The sequence below is a fragment of the Nothobranchius furzeri genome, chromosome 5 (assembly GCF_043380555.1).
Source record: "Nothobranchius furzeri strain GRZ-AD chromosome 5, NfurGRZ-RIMD1, whole genome shotgun sequence".
NCBI lineage: Eukaryota > Metazoa > Chordata > Actinopteri > Cyprinodontiformes > Nothobranchiidae > Nothobranchius > Nothobranchius furzeri.
Genome location: NC_091745.1, coordinates 45171591 through 45189310, shown reverse-complemented (window position 1 = coordinate 45189310; position 17720 = coordinate 45171591). Strand labels below are relative to the sequence as shown.

General features: G+C 39.5%; 1 protein-coding gene across 1 annotated transcript in view; it reads left to right on the top strand.

Moving 5' to 3' along the window:
* Window positions 1-17720, top strand: part of dnah5 (dynein, axonemal, heavy chain 5) — a 133733-nt gene that overhangs the window by 11491 nt on the left and 104522 nt on the right. Inside the window, 11 exon segments of the mRNA XM_070551922.1 lie at window positions 3958-4092; window positions 6718-6802; window positions 7001-7161; window positions 11212-11430; window positions 11518-11655; window positions 12051-12227; window positions 12573-12686; window positions 12779-12886; window positions 12992-13114; window positions 13404-13619; window positions 17176-17283. Coding sequence (XP_070408023.1) covers window positions 3958-4092; window positions 6718-6802; window positions 7001-7161; window positions 11212-11430; window positions 11518-11655; window positions 12051-12227; window positions 12573-12686; window positions 12779-12886; window positions 12992-13114; window positions 13404-13619; window positions 17176-17283 — 1584 coding nt within the window.

Below are 17720 nucleotides of genomic sequence, written 5' to 3'. Positions count from 1 at the left end.
GTTTGTTCTGTGTGTAGAAACACGTTCAATTTGATTGACCGTCAGAAGGTGGGAAAGTGCCCCGCTCCTACCCAGCTCCCTTATTGGTTGAGAGAGGTCAATCATCTTCTGGCTAGATGGAATTACACACCCACGCATGTGAGACATCAAATTGATCGGCTTGGCCAAAGGAATCCATCCATCTACATATAAATCCATACATGCTTCTATCTATCCATCCATCCATCCATCCATCCATCCATCCAATAAACCATCTAACATCCATCCAGCAATCCATCCGTTATTTCATTCATCCAACTCTTCATCCATCCCATATCAAATCTGAACATATGTTCATCTATCAGTTTCACATATCAGCAAATATTTCTAAATTCACAGTCCAGCCAATTGTAAAAATGTACCCGTTAAACTGTTCTCATTCAAAGGCCAGCTGTTTAACATTTCACATTTCGAGTTTTTGATAAATGTTCAAAGATTACAATTGTCTGCTGTTTAGCATTTTGATCCATTCTTCGCCTATATTCTGAGCTACATTACGCTTGTTGGTGATTTTTGCTTCTACATCTTTAAATACATTCAGCTCATTTTGACCGTTCTGCTTTGTTTCAGCTTCAGCTCAGCTGTTCAGCGGCTTCAGCTTACAGTTTCGGCTGTCCAGCATTCAAACAGCATTTGTGCAACAAATGCAATTTTTCTAGTTATTGTTTGTTTTTGTGAACTCTCCCACCTTCCACCTCTTCCTATCCTCTTACCCCTTTCCCTTTGATTTCTGTCTCCGTGTCCATTGGACTTTAACACAACAATATTTCTAATAAAGTTCTGGTATCAGGTGAGGCATTATAGGTGAAGCTATACGGCTCCACCTGTGAGATTAAAACTGTTAGGTTTGTTTTCGGCACTCTGGCATAAATTCTGATTGCTTTACAGCCAAACAGGACATGGAAAAAAAGAAGTACAGCTGGGTCAGGAGAATAACTGGGCTGTTTTAAAATGGTTTTTTTCCCAATGATGTAAAAATGTCAACAGACAAAATTTCAGTTTTGGATGGAATATCCCTTTAAACAAAACATTAATGTGGGAAATAAGCGAACACCTAGGTATACAAGAATCACCAACTTCACAACACTCATGCCATTTTCTTGTGTAATGGTTTTAAATGTACTCATCAAGAAATTGTGTGTTTTGCAAGCTGTCTTTATTTGGCTCATGTCAACAGCTCATCTGCCCCCTTCCTCTATGTACCTCCATTAGAATGGTAAGGTGAGAGCAGGACCTTGATAATTACCTTGCTGACATGATGTCATCCAACACCACTTACCCTATCTAGTTAGCAGTACCCTTCTGGGAGCAACACTCTCATAGTTTCAGGGCAGTAACCTCTGTCACGTGGCAAACAGGAAGGTTGAATGATCGTCTGGTGTAGTAAAGCTACTTGTTCTATGTTGTATCTTCTCTGCTGCAAAGCTGCAGTTCTCTAATGTCATGAAAGGCAAAGTCAATCAAGAGGCTGGTAGGACAGTCAAAAAGGCCACCAGTGACAACGATGCAGCATTTTAAACCAGATTACCAAAACAAGGTAAGGTGACCCTAGAGTTCTGATGTTACCACTTGATTATCTGCTTTGGTCAAACGTAACTCATTTATTAATTAGCTGCTGTGTTTGTATCAAGTGCCTGGTAGGACTTTGAAGTCAACAGAAAAGTGTTATTTACATGCAAAACCTTTAAGGAAATGTTTATTTTGTTGCTAATTGATTTTATCAGTTAAAACAGGTTGAAGTTTGTCAAGAATGACTGTTTTGTTTAACATTTCTTTGAAATCATTCATTGCGTGTGCACAATTTTAACAAACCTGCGTGATTGTTTTTACCTACTAAAGCAATTTATTTTAAAATGTGTTTGTTTAGGTTTGCATGATTGCTTCATTAAATCTGGTTCTTTAACCATTTACAAAATGTCCCTTCTAGCTTTTGATCTTGTCTATGTGATGAAGTGAATCAAGAATGAAATGCATCTTGTAGCAATTCTTTTCCCAAGTTTGGCTCTTGCACAGTTGCAGGAAACTAACAATGTAGATCATACACAATCCTTTGCAAAACTGTGCAAATGAAATATTTTTTCTTAATTCGTCTGTTTGCATTTTTATATTTCCAGCTGGAAGTCTATTTAAACTCATCACCAACTTGAGAGCTTCTGACTGATCTCTTTTGATGTTTAGCTTTTTCAAGAGGGTCATACAGATTGCACCTTTTAGTAGAACTAGCATGAGCTTGTAAAGAAACAAGAATACACTTTGAGTTATAACAGAATTACACCAGATCTACATCAGACAGACTCATAAACACCCATGCAGCTACTTTAGATTCTATTAGTTCAGAGAAGGTTCATTTTATAGAAACGCCAGCAGAAGTCTGCACTTTGTGTCAGTGTGAATAAGCACAGTGCAAATTAAAACCAGACCAACAAACAAGAAAGTTAAAGCAAAGCATGCTACCCCAAGAACATCATGCCCCTAAAATAATTACTGCCATTAAACAAAAGTAAAATATTAAGTCAGAAAAGCCTCCTTTTGACTTGTCATGGAAACCTGAAAGCATCAGCTAGGTGGGAAGTAAGACACAGCTGATTGTACAAAATGGAAATAAGGCAAGGCAGCTTCATCTGTATTGCACATTTTATACGTAGGCAATTCGACGTGCATTATCGGGAATAGTACAAACATTAAAATAATGTGACAGCACTAATTAAATTCACAAAATAAATTCAGATCAAAGTTAAAAGGTGAACAGTTACAGTACATAAGGTGCAGCATAAGAAAAGTAAAACTCAGAACACACATCACAGTTGGACATTTGGATCTGTAACTAAAATTGAAAATACAGAAATTATACTTTCATTCTTATTTTTATTTCTGCCAAGAAAAATTGTCAAATGTCTAAACAAGGACATGTTCCAGCTGCACTAATAACTGAAACTAAACTAAATAGCGGGTGTAATCCATTTGTGTTTGTAAAATATTTCCTGAAAGGGTTTGCTCTTATTGAGCCCTTAAATAGAAAAAGTTCAGAAACAATGAAAGAAGAGAGATTTTCAAATGTGTGTAGCTGTGAAGCACCTGAGATCATGTCTGTACCTCCCCGGCAGGTGGGAAACTCAGACTTCTGGTTGGAGTGGTCATTTAACGTACAGCTGGCTGGGCAGACACCAGTGACAGCTTAATAGGTCTGACCCTTTGAGGGTGAGAGTGCACGCAGACGAGAAAGTGATAGCAGGTTAAAGAGAGAAAGATATAGGAGAGGTGAGTTACCGAGGCGAGGAGCCATCATGTCGCAGATGTTAGGAAAGCAGCTCTGGAGACAAATTGTTTCCAAGGTCATCTGGGTAAGAATTCATGTAGCTCTGGGGTCTCATTTTCATTCTCTCTTTTCATTTGATTGTCTTTTAATAGCACTTTCCTATTTTAGCTCATTATGCTGTTCATGGGCTTTTTAATTTACAACAACGTGGTTTGAAATGGTACTACGTAAAATGGCTGCTTATTTCCAGTCTTTAGATAATTTGATTCAAGGCAGCTCTGCTTGTAATGATGCTCATTTGTCCTTTTGCATTTATTGTGTCACATCAGTTTTCTATTTAGTTGTAAAAAAGACAGTGTGTTTCTTGTAGGGATTGTCAAATTCGGTGTGGCTTATCTCTGGATGTGGCTTTATTTGCCTCTGAAAGCTTTTTAATGTTACCTTTATACTCCTCTGCCTCTGTTGACCCCTGCGTCTGTACAAAAACTACACATGGATGTGTGTCTGTCTGTCTTTGCTGAAAGGCGAGTGGGTTTTGTGTGTTTTTGTGTTCCTCCTGACATCAACTGAGTTTACTCATTAGAATAATCTGCACTTTAATTCAGTTTTACTGACCTGCCATGCTAATGAATCCATTACCTTTGTATGTTTGTTTTGTGTAGCAAAAGCTGAAGGAGGAGCGTGAATCTAAGCGTGCCCAGCTGGATGGAAGACATGACTACATTCTCAGTATTGTGGCCTCATGTCTGGGGCTGGAGAAGGCTGATGTGGAAGATGCCATATTGGATGGGAATCAGGTGGTTATTTTTTTAAATCAAACTATTTATTTTCATTTTAAATTAAACATTTTAGTGGCATCTGCACTACATTAAATGGGACAAAAACATCTTCGAAAAAACACAATTGTTTATTTTTTGAACATTTGCCATTTAAAGGTGTGGTTCACTGAAAAAAATGTTTTTTAATTGTTATTTCTGATTATAATCGTTCACTCTGAGTTTGTCATGCAGACTAACATGAAAAAAGCTCTCCTCTCTCCAGACTGCGACTTACAAGGCATTCATTTCTACTAGAGATTACTGCAAATGTGTCGATTAAATGAATGTTCCACACCTTTGTGGAGATTTAAAATAAAATGAAGTTATCCTCTTGCATTTGTCTAAAAACCCCCGCCACTCACACAGCTCAGTCCTAAACCAGTGATTGGACCATTTGGTTGTCTGTCTCACCAAACTGCTGCATGTCTGCATTTACCTGGGTCCTCCATTCATCACACACTCATTTAGCAACAGAACACCACTGGTGTGTGAGGTTCTCCACTCAGTACAGTAATATCAGAGGAGAAACAGCAGGCTGCTACCACAGTCCCAAAAAGAAAAACACCATTTTGAAGTCACGGACAACAAAATATGCTTGCCACCTAGAAAATGATGACTGGTGTTTAGCACATTCTTGTTTATTGTGCAGGGTTTCCCCCAGCACTTTATAAGCCTGGCGGCCCACCAGGCTTTGCTTGGCCACCCGCTGAGCTAAGCGTCATGCCCCGCCCCCACGTTCTGCTGCTGGTGAGAAACAGTAGCAGAACTACAAATTCCCATATCAGGAGGGCATGGCCTAGTGATTAAGCTAGTGAGTAACCGCCTTGGGATTTTTATTTTGAGGTGCTAAATAAAAAATGTTTCTTCTTCTTCTATGGATGATAGCCAACAGGAGGGGTGGGAGTTCTCTGACTGTGTTTTTTTTATTCAATTCAATTCAATAATACTTTATTAATCCCAGAGGGCAATTAGAGTGAATGGCTAGCTTGTTTTGCAGATGTGCCAATGCAGTTTTAACAATGTACCTTGAACCTGTGCTGCATCCCATTATGCTAAAAGTTGAAACCAAAAAAACAAAACAAAAAAAAAACTTTTAAGTTAGACCACCACCATTCCTCCTCTCTGTCCTTTAGCACAGGAGTCCCACAAGGCTGCATGCTGAGTCCCTTCCTGTACTCTATGTACACACATGACTGTAAGCCCACCCACAACACCAATGCTATCCTTAAATTTGGCAATGATACAACCGTGGTGGACTCAATCAGACAGGGAACTGGGTCACCGTACAGCGAAGAATTGCAGCAGCTGGTGGATGGGTGAACAGCTAACAACCTGACCCTGAACACCAACAAAACCAAATAAATCATCATTGACTCAATAAGACAAAAGGTGGAGCACTAGTCACTCACAATAATGGAGAGCAGGTGGAGAGGGTGTCAGTTCATGTTCCTGGACACAAACATATCAGAGGACCTCGCATGGACACACAACAAAGCTCACTTGGACACACAACATGTCTGATAAAGAAGGCACAACAAGGGCTACACTTCCTGAGGGCATCAGGAAGATCAACCTGCCACTAAAACTGCTGGTTTGGTTTTATCACTGCTCCATAGAGAGTGTCCTAACCAAAAGCATCCTGGTGTGGTACATCAGCTGACAGGAGGGCTCTGCAGAGAGTAATCAAAGTTGCAGAGAAAATAAACACACACCTGCCTGCCCTGGATGACATTTTCACCATGTGCTGCCTTTGAAAAACAACCATCCTAAAAGACCCAACCCCCCCCTGCTAACCTTTTCTTCTAACTTCTTCTGTCTGGTAAATGATGCAGGGGAATAAAAACACGCACCACCAGGATGTTAAACAGCTTTAATGCAAGAGCCATCACTGAAGTGAACGTTGCTGCTAGGAGGCCACACTAACAGGGATTCTGCTGGACAGTTAGTGCACCACAGCACCTTTAGTTAGCTAATCCCGATACCTGAACATGTGACTGTTTACATTTATATTTACTTTATATTTCAGTTTATAGTTTAGACTTGTCTTATCACCATATTTATATTGATACTTTTACATTTTTGCACCTTAAACTGGCTGTGTGTGTGTGAAAGGTGTGTGTGTGTGTGTGTGTGTATGTGTGTGTGTGTGTGTGTGTGTGTGCGTGAGAGAGAGAGAGAGAGAGAGAGAGAGAGAGAGAGAGAGAGAGGGAGAGAGTGCGTGGCATCTAGTTTAGCCTTGTTATTTTATTTCACTACCTCTTATGTGAGCTGTCTTTAGCTGTCTTCTTGTTGTACACCTGTGCAATGACAACAACTTATTTTGAATCACAGGAGACCTTTTTACTACTTCAGTGCTTTTCGTGGACTATTTGTTCACTTTTCATTGATTGTAACAAAATACAATTTTGCAGTACGGTCTTATCACGCTTGCTCCAATGTAATATATAAATCTTGTTCAATTACTTATGCAAGACATTTAAAATTTGTATTTTTATTGATACTTGATTTAATGTAATTTGTTTTCTGTTTTATTTGGAGTTTTGTGCTTTTTCACATGCCTTAAATAATACAAACAACTGTGGTTTTCTTCCTTGTCTTGTACAGATTGAACGTATGGAGCAATTCTTTGTGTCAAACGGTCTTCCACACCTGATGTTTTACTATCAGGATACAGATCCAGCTGATGGAGGTAACACAAAGAATAACTAGAAATCAACAAATGAACAACATGAAGATTCTGTCTAAATACTGCAAAAGAAATTTAGGATTTGATGCTGAGCAGAATCAAATTTTATGAAATTTGAATGCACTATTAACATCACAAAACAGAGTTTGCAGTGGCAAGTATACAAAATTTTAAACTTGAGATTATTTTGTTCAATTTCAGCAGCTGCAGCCTCAACACCCTCCCAGATTGAGTCTCCACATCCTGGTCAGGAAAAAAGATTGTTTGTAACAGATGGCAGAGATGTGGCACTGACCGGAGTGTGTGTCTTCTTCACTAGAGCCATCACTACGAAGGCAATAACCTCTGAGAACATACACAGGGTGAGTCCCTTTGTACTGTTTTACTGAAAGCAAAATTATAATCAGGTTAACTAAGGACTAACGAGTTATTGGAAATATCAAACTTTTGCCAGATTTTCTCCTTTCTAAAGGAATAAAAGGGACGCTGTCATTGTTTACAATCTGTCCCACTGCAATGTTGCCAAGTTTGAGCTGGCATTTGTGATTTGACAGTGGCCGATAAAAAGCAACAGGATTGGGAACTTTTTTCAATTACTGATAACTCAATATTACAGTGAGTTGTATATATCTATTCATTTTTATATCTACTTCTGTATGACTTCTCTTCGCTTGTCATTTACACTCCTTTGGCACTAATCTGTAACTGGCAACCGCCATGAAACTAGTTTGTTTCGATGCATGGATTGCAGTAACCGCATTTAACCACAGGATGTCATTCTTACTTCATAAACCTTGAAGTAAATCAACATTTAATCTTTTTTTACGTGTAAATTGTTAACCTCAAGTGATATTGCACAACTGATTTGTTCTAAAGATTCTCAAGCCCGCAGGTCAGCCACATCTAGTGTAACAAAGGAAACCGTATCCTTGTTCTTATTCTTCCTTATCCAAGAAGGAAGAGGTGGTTTGTTTAACATCTGCTTTCCAGTGATTTTCCATTTCTATGATAAATAAGATCCATTTATACTTCTCTTGTCCAAAATAAGACAGCAGAGGGAGATCATCAATGGCCCTGTGGTATCACAGGCAATTCTGGCCATTGATTGTAGCGGCCCTCCTGCTGTTGGCAGGAAAGCCAATACCCATATCAGGTTGTGTTTGATACAAGTCACAGCAAAAGAAAATCATGGAAAAAAGAAATATGTACGTTTGTGATGAGGTAAAGAAGCTTTTCTTTACACCCCAAAGAGCCTTCTAAAGGTTCAGCAGCCTCGTGTGATTACGGCAAATCTATTTCTTTCATGTTTGTGTCCACAACAAAGCCTAAATGTACACGGGAAGCAATATAAAATTGGATAAGAAAGAGCAGCTGGCAATGAGAACATCAGGTGGATGAGAGATACAGCTGTAAGATATGATAATAGATATTAAATATAAATTAAATGAAAGCTAAAATGGATTTACAGCTAATAAAAGACTAGCAAGTATGTTATCTAGTGTTGAGCCTGTAAGGGTGTTTTGTGTATCCATAACTCCTCAGTTGTTAGAGATGCAGTCATGCAGTGTCATCACTAAGGACATTTTTACTAAAACATTCCAGAGCTCATTCTAGAGCAGGTCTTCACATCACTTAAAACATCTTTACCAGTAAGTGTTTGATTACCCTTGGAATTCCAGTGAAGCCAGGGTATCAATACAACTTAATGTGTTTTCTCTTTCTTCCTACGAGGAAATGATTTAAATGAATAGTTTGGTGAGATTCTGTAGAAAGGCATGAGCAGTTGTGTTATTTGTGCTGTTACTTTTGACCGGACTGATGAGCTGATGGCCAGTCTGAGCAGGGCATCAAAGTATATTTCTGCAGATTTGAAATAGCTCCAATTTGAAATGACATACATTTCATTCCTGTTATCCATCCATCCATTTTTGGCCGCTTATCTGGGGTCTGCAGGGGCAGTAACCTATGCAGGGAGCCCCAGACTTCCCTCTCCCCAGCCACTGTGGGCAGCTCCTCTGGGGGGAATCGCAAGGCGTTTCCTGGCCAGCCGAAAGACATAGTCCCTCCAGCGTGTCCTGGGTTTTCCATTAGACCTTCTGCCGGTTGGACGTTCCCGGAAAACCTCACCTGGGAGGTGTCCAGGAGGCATCCTAATCAGATGTCTGAGCCACCTCAACTGGCTCCTCTCGATGTGGAGGAGCAGTGGGTCTACTCCGAGCCCCTCCGAGCCCCTCCTGGATGACTGAGCTTCTCACTGAGCTTCTCACTACCCAAAACTCATGGCCTAACAAATGGCCTAGTACCTCATACTCCCAAAGTACCCCCGAAAGGGCCTCCAGAGGGACGCAGTTGAATGCCTTCTCCAAATCCTCAAAACACATGTGATTTGGTTGGGCAAACTCCCATGCACCCTCCAGGACCCCTTTAAGGGTATAGAGCTGGTGCAGTGTTCCGCGGCCAGGACAGAAACCACATTGCTCCTTCTGGACAATGTGCTGGACCCTCCTCTCCAGAACCCCTAAATAGACCTTACCAGGGAGGCTCAGGAGTGTGATCCCCCTGTAGTTGGAACACACCCTGCGGTCCCTCTTTATATTTATTTATTTATTTTCAAATAGGGTGACCATGGGCATAGTTTTGACCTTAAGTAAAGTGTGTGTGTGTGTGTGTGGGTGGGTGGGTGGGTGGGTGGGTGGGGGGGGGGGGGGATACAAAAATATGTATAAAACTACAGCCTAGAAGCTCTTTTATACAATGTCAGGAATGCAGAACTGTCAAAGAACTGTAAAGTACTCAGGTGGCAGGAATAGCCAATCACATACTAGCAAGTGTCAGCAGAGATGAGCTTGTGGAGGGTTCTAGTAGGAAACAGGCTTCAACAAAAGCAGTTGTTTTCTGCTTGGTCCTAATGCTCAACCAGTGTCTATTTAATATAGCATAATATTGTTTCTGGAAGGTAAAAAGTGCAGGGGACAAAAATTGACTTTGGACAAAGTGTGTGTGTATGTGTGGGGGTGGGGGCATGTCCCCCCAAAGACTACATCCATGAGCGGGACCACCACCCCGGTCTGTCAGTCCAGTGGAACTTTCCCCGATGTCCATGCGATATTGCAGCCAACACAACCCTACAACATCCAGAGCCTTAAGGATCTCCGGGTGGATCTCATCTACCCCTGGGGCCTTACCACTGAGGAGTTATTTCACCACCTCAATGACCTCAGCACCAGAGATTGGACAGCCCAACCCAAATTCCCTGGACTCTGCTTCCACTCTGGGAGACGTTCCGGTGGGATTGATGAGTTCTTTGAAGTGCTCTGCACACCGATCCACGACATTCCAAGTAGAGGTTGGAAGCACACCATCAACACTGTAAACAGTATTGGTAGCACGCTGCTTTCCCCTCCTGAGACGCCGGATGGTGGACCAGAATCTCCTCAAAGTCATATGAAAGTCTTGATTCATGGTCTCACCGAACTCCTCCCATGCCTGGGATTTTGCCTCCACGGCCACCTGAGCTGCATTCCACTTGGTCTGCCAGCACCCATCAGCTGCCTCTGGAGTCCCACATGCCAAAGAGACCTGACAGGACTCTTTCTTTAGCTTGATGACATCCCTAACCGTCGGTGTTCACCAGCGGGTTCGGGGGTTGCCACCACGACAGGCACTGACGACCATGTGGCCGCAGCTTCTGTCAAAGGAAGCATGGAACATGGCCCACTCAGGCTCAGTGTTCACCGTTTCATGTTTTGAAAATAAAATCCTGTCTCTAAAGAAAACTCTTTTCTTTGGTCCAGCACTTTTTGCTATTTTTTTTCCTTCTGTACTATAGCCTGTGGCTGTTGTGGCTAAAACAGTGCTATGATCGTTATAAACAAAAAGTTAGGAAGAAACCCATCTCCAAATTAACATGAAACAGTCGGGTGAAAAAGCAATTAACTTAGGGTCAGAAATCAAGACTATTCCCATTTTCATTGGTCAAAACAAACAGAAGTGTTCAATATAAAGCAACAAGCTGCAGCAGTACATGTAGATTTTTTCTTTTGTATGTACAGAGATTATAAATATATGCAATTAAGCACTTTCTTGTCATACAGACAAGGTTTATTATAAAAGCCATGAGCTTTAATCATGTGACAGATTTGTTCTATAAAATGATTACCATCCTTTAGAGTACAAACAGGATCAAGAGATATCTCCACATTTTTACAAAATGACCTCAGCTACAGATGTTGTCAGTGCCATAAGCTATTTTTGTAAAATCAACAACTACAATGCTGATAATGAGAAATGAGATAAGATAAGGACAAAAGTGTGAACATGTCCTATCCAGAAATGTTGAATCAATATAATGACTTCTGCAAATGAATTTAATTATATTATCTGAAAATGAATCCTTTTTTCTAATTTCATAGGATGTGAATTTCAACATGCTGGACATGGCAGAAGTAGGTCTGTTAAAGAGTGTGGAACAGTTGCTCTCTGATGTCTTTATCCCCACTCTGAATAAAATCAACCATGGCTGGGGAGAGCTGGCCAGTCCCCAGGCCCAGACTGTTAAACAGGAGTTCATCTCCTCACTTGAAAGCTTCGTGTCTGTCCTGGTTGGGGCTCAAGAGAGCCTGAAAGAAAAGGTAGGAAATGAATGTTCCTTCATGAGGAAGAAAATATGGAAAAAAAATCAAGCATACAGAGATAAATTCACATTGGGTTGTTTCTAGGTGACCTTAAAGGAATGTGACACATTTGACCTGCGGGTGCTGAAAGGCCCAGCAGACTACAAGGCAGCAGCCAACAACTTAGAGACCACAGAAAGGATGGAGGCCTGCATGAAAGTTTGGATTAAACAGATAGAAAAAGTAAGAGGATTCTCAAGGATATCTTCTTCCTTATTTCATGCACAAGTCTGAAATCTTGTGTGCCTTTTTTGTGCCAAACAGCTTGAGGAAGAATTTTTAAAGATAGCTTGTTTTGCATTTCATAATTACTTCATTGTCTTTGACTGAAGCTGAACACATTAAGTGTTTGACAAAAATTGAGACATGGATTGTGGAACAAAGCATTCACCAAGCTGCAGCAGCTACTTGAAATGTGTTCAATGTTTTTATTCAAAATCAAAGCAACTGTGTACTTGTCCATGGCAGTCAAAACTTCACACACCAAACATGTCCTGAATTCTCCTGTGAAATATATTTGTTAAAAAAACACCAAATGAATAACAGTAGAAATCATGTGAGCGTACACTTTCCTCCAGGTCTTGGCTGACAGCGATCAGCTAAGAACAGAGGCTGATGACCTTGGTCCTCGAGCTGAGCTGGACCACTGGAAGAAACAAATGTCTCGCTTCAGCTATCTTCTGGACCAGCTGAAAAGCCCGGATGTCAGAGCGGTACTTGGTGTGCTCTTGATGGCCAAATCTAAACTCATTAAGGTCAGACATAATTCTATTTAGTTGAATAAACACTATTGGTACAAAATTTAATAATGCAGTAATCCGGAGTTTTCCCCCTTACAGGAATTATATTTTTAATCTGTTAAAAGGATAGTCTTCCCTTGTACTGTGATATAATGTAGACAACACATCGAATTATTGTTCTTTTCTAAGCCCGTCCTAAGCTCCATGCAATTTGAAAATCCAATGGACATCAGCTTACATATTTACAGAGCATGATTACTTTTAACTATATGCTGTTCTGACTTTTTTCTTTCTGCTAAACATTTTATGTATTGTAAAATGTTATGACATTAAAATGCAGCAGTTCTATTCTTGGTTTAGTCCTGGAAAGAGCTAGACACCAGGATCACTGATTCAGCCAATGAAGCCAAAGACAATGTCAAGTACCTTTACAGCCTGGAGAAGTTTTGTGATCCCCTCTACAACAGCGATCCCGTAAGTATAAAAAAATATATTTACTAGATTTAACCTAACTGCAGTGTGTCCTTGTTGAATTATTAAAAAAAAAAACTTGTGTATTTTTCCAGGTAACAATGGTGAATGCAATTCCAGGTCTGATTAATGCCATCAGGATGATTCACAGTATTTCTCGCTACTACAACACATCAGAAAAGATTACATCTCTTTTCGTCAAGGTACTGTAGTTTTAGTTGTTATTCTACATATATGTGTTCCACATACAGTAAATCAATCTCAGGTTCAATTAAATCCAAAATTCAATCATTTCTTTATTTTACCAGGTTACAAACCAGATGATTACAGCTTGTAAGGCCTACATCACTAATAACGGACTAAATTCAATATGGGACCAACCCCAGCCAGTCGTTGTTGACAAAATCAAAGCTGTAATCCACTTAAACCAGGTGATGCAAGATCTCATTTTTTACTTAAACCATACATTTCTCTCAGAGGTTTTCTGTATAATTTGAGACAAATTATTGTTAGTAAAGTTCAGCTCTGCTAATTTTATATATAGTTTTATGCCTTTTGTACAGGACATGTGTCACAGTGTAACACCCTTAAATGTTTCACATTTCTAGCTAGAATTACATGAACGGAATGGGTTTCCATTTAATCGTGCATAAGGCAAAACAAAACAAAAGCTTATTTGATTTTGATGAGATCGGCAGAGATTTGTTTTGTGTTGCTTAGGAATACCAGCGGTATTTCCGGAAAACCAAGGAGAAGCTGGAGCAAAGTCCCTCAGAAAGACAATTTGACTTCAGCGAGATGTACTTTTTTGGAAAATTTGATGCATTCCAGCAACGCCTTAACAAGATACTGAAAATGTTTCACACCATGTCAACCTACTCGGCACTGCAGGACTCCAAGATTGAAGGGCTAGAAACCCTTGCCACCAAGTTTCAAGTACGTAAATCATTGGGGTGGGCTGGTTTAGAGATACTTTTAGTTAGTGAACTGTTGATGCTACTGCTCACCAGCTGAACTTGTACTGTTTTTCAAATTTAATCAAGAGGTGGGTGAGGGTCAATTGGGGATGGATACCTTACACATTTTAATCGATTAGGTACCAACTCACTGTGCCAGTTTTCGATACTTTTGAGTGTTTAATAATTAATGAATCCTCTTTTTTAATTAAATGTTTTTCTAACTATATAACCATATTTGATAAATATAATGATAAATAACATACAAACTGTTTGTATTTTATCATCTCAGTGTTGTCCAAACTTCTTCAATGTGAAAACGTGAAAACCTTTAACCACAACTTTTTCGATGATGATACAAAAATGATACCAAAACTAAAACTCAGTTCCACGTACTCCTATTCCTTTCCTTTCACCTCTGAACAAACTGTGTGATGGGTGGGTCCTTGTAGTATTGTATTTTCCTACTCATAAGGCGAAATTTCCGAGTACCAAGGAGAAAGCAAGCGCACTATTAGCTGCTAGCAACGGAAGCTAACATGATCATAAATAGTTTATTTACCTGCTGGAGCAGATTAAGACGATGATTACGCATTTAGAATGTTGTCAATATCAGCATCGCCCAGGCACCCATTGTATTTAGTGAAGTGAAGCCAAACTTTAGTGCAATGTTTCTCTGCCTACTCGCAAGTCGGAATTTCCGAGTGCCGGCAAGGAGAAAGCGAACGCACCATTAGCTGCTAGCAACGGAAGCTCAAATCTCAAGCTAACGTTATCCTAAATAGTTATTTACCTTATGGAGCAGAATAAGATGATGCTAACTCACTTAGAACACTGAAAATGTTGTCATCATCACCCAGTCACCCGTTGCATTTGGTGAAGTAGACCCAAACTTTAGGGCATGGTCTTTCTAGCATGCTGCCTTCGCTGTTTACATCTCGCCCGCAGCAACTGACGACATAATGCTCTTGTGCATGCCCTGCAGTCTATCTTGGGAAATTAGGTATCAAACGCTAGTGTGTAAGTGGCAAAACGTACCAAAACAAGGCACCATTTCATATCACAAGAATCGGTTCTTGGTCGGTACCACGGAATTTGGTCGGTGACTTAAAAAGTACCAAATACGGTACCCACCTCTAAGGTCAATTGAAGGCTTCCATACCAATAAGAAAATTAAAGCCCCAGAGTGTAATATTTGTACTTGTTTACTATCAAATTCTGTGTATCCCCTCCGCAAACGTTTATAATTTTCTTGCCAATGTGAATTCTAAGTATTCTTATTGGCCTAAATATTTACATTTTATATACATAATGTCACAAGCGTGCCAGTGAGTGAAATGGAGGTGAGGATCCACACGCGGGTGAGGAAGGAGGCAGGCAGGCAGACAGGAACATGTAAAACCAGGATTTATTTAGGGACACGTAGGACAATGAAACAATGAGCCAACAAGAGACACAGAACTGAAGGGGTTTAAATACATGAGGGCTGGGTGCTTGGGTGATTGGAAAACGAGAGGCAGGTGGGAGCAATTAACAAAGACACATGACTGAACAGAATGGGGAGACAGGACAGGGTGTGACACATAAACTGTGATCAACACGTAATAGCCACGCGCCGTCTTGAAATATAGTAGCTGTTTAGGGATATATAAGATATAGAGATGGTGTGGGTTCTCTCCGTGATAGCCTTGCTGGTTTGGGGAAATTCTGCTCCTTGTTTTTAGGTTATACTTGCCCTGCTCCAACCACACGTGACATCTTTTACTACTCATCGCATGTTTAGATAATTTTTAAAACAGAATAAAATGAATTGAACGGACCTGATTTCTGGATAGAAAGCTGGAAGACGTTTATGACATGCTGCCTTTTTATGCATGTGGGCTAACCGTAGATGTAATACCTAATCTGAACTGTGTGGCACTGAAGAGTTTAATTTTTTTACATGATGAGCCTTTACGATACATATCCTGTATGTGAATCCCAAGTGTGAAGTCCAAGAAAACGAAAATGTACCTATGTCTAATATTTACCATGCCATTAGTTTGATATGTTGAGTTTCTTTGATTCTCTCTTGAAAAGTTTTTTTTATAAAAAGTATTAAACTGACATTTATTAGTTATTACAGACAAATATTTTCAATGCATGTTGCCTAATTAAGAGTGTACATTCATGAGTACCTGAAATATTTTAGATGAAAATATATTTAAATATTACAATATTGTGTGAGCAACTCAAATGTTTGTTCAGCTGAGTATTTCAGATGGAGGGTTTGCTGACAAAGATTTTTGGCTCTACAAACACTTTGCCAGTGGTAGATTACTGTTTTTATTCTCTGGTCTTTTTATGCATAATAGTTATTGTTGTTTTCAGAATCAGATTGCACTGCTTTAGGTTATAATTGAATTTGTGAATCATATCAATTTGCTGCATCGGGTTGTCTGTAATCAGTTTGTGCCTCCTTTTCTTGAGGGTGTTATAATATAAGATTTCTGTTTGTTTTTGCTTCCACGGATGTTCAGACTGCAGAAATGCAGGCAAAATGGGAGGTAATGTTTCGCTGCAGCTTTTATTTATGCATGGCTCATTCTTAGTCCTCAAGTTGGGAGCTTGCAGTACTAAATTAACATCCCTGAATTACACCAGTATGTATGTTTGAGAGAAATACTCACTGCATGAAATATGGACAGTTAAGTAAATATTAAACTTCTTAAACATTTCTTAGGCCATTTAGCATTATTATTTTAGTTGATAACAACAAATCAAGAAATTTGCATTTGAGGCCAGTTGATGGTAGAAATTGTTCACATTGATGTAGGGCGATTAAAATCCTACACTAGGTTGCTTTTTTCATACAAACGGTGTATTTGTATTTCATATATAGTGTACATATAAAACTTTAAAAAAAATAAATCTTACTCATGCATCTCATGTATAATGCGTGATAAAATTGGAATAAGCCACAATACAATTTAAACAAAGACGCACAAATTTCCAAATTCTGTTTGGTTTCATGTTCTGGCAAGTATTACCAGGTCTGCATGCCACGGCTGCTGTGGTGTTTGTTGTTGTGATCCTGTGTACTCACATTTTCTAGTTTTCAGGTAAAGACAATTATTGAGTACAATAAATCTAAACTAATTGAATTTTTTGCATGCTGTCCTTACCTGCTTTCATTTCTGTCGTTTCATGGTCTGATGCACAATAAGAGCTGGATCTCTTATTAAAGACTCTAGTAGTTAGATTTGTAGTGGATGCATGACTCCTAATGCTAATAAGATGTGGTTTTTCCATTTCAACATTTATTCTACTCTTTGCTTTTCATCCTCGTCAACTACCACACTAACTACCACACTAATACTATTGCACTTCTAACATAAACAAGTTTAGAAATATATGAAATTTGATTGAGAGTGGGGTGATCCTCATAACAACAGAACAAATATCTAAAGTTTCACACATTTTGTTCTAAACCATGATTCATTTTCAGAAAAGCCCGTTCATGCATGTTTTGGACTTAAAGCTTTTGTGTCTAATAGGTTATTGTGACAAATATGAAGCAAAAGCATTACAGTTTCCTGGACCACAGAAAGATTGACTTTGATGTTGACTATGCAGAATTCTGTGAGAGCACCTCTGAACTCCATGTAAGTTAACTGGTGACACAACAAACTGATTTACATTTTGAATTTGGTTTATCGGGTCATTGCAAAAGAACCCTTATTGCACATGTGCATATGCAAACTGGACAGAAGATTTTATCTGTAGATTTTGTCCACTTGTGGAACTGAAATTAACCGATTTGGTTGCGGAATATTTTTTAAAACCATACTCATGACATGATGTGGGTAGGAGGTTTGGACCCAAAGTGCAGAAACCCAGGACAACACAGGCAGGAGTCAGTGGTATTGAAGACACAGGAGAACTGAAGATAAATGAACTAATGACCTAAATGGGGAAGGGACACAATACCCTAAAGGGGATAAGAACTAGATAATCTGAACATATAGAAAACTAAAGACATGAAGTGACTAGGGAGAACATGAGGGAAGGGGGCTGGGGACCAAAGGGACACAGAACATGA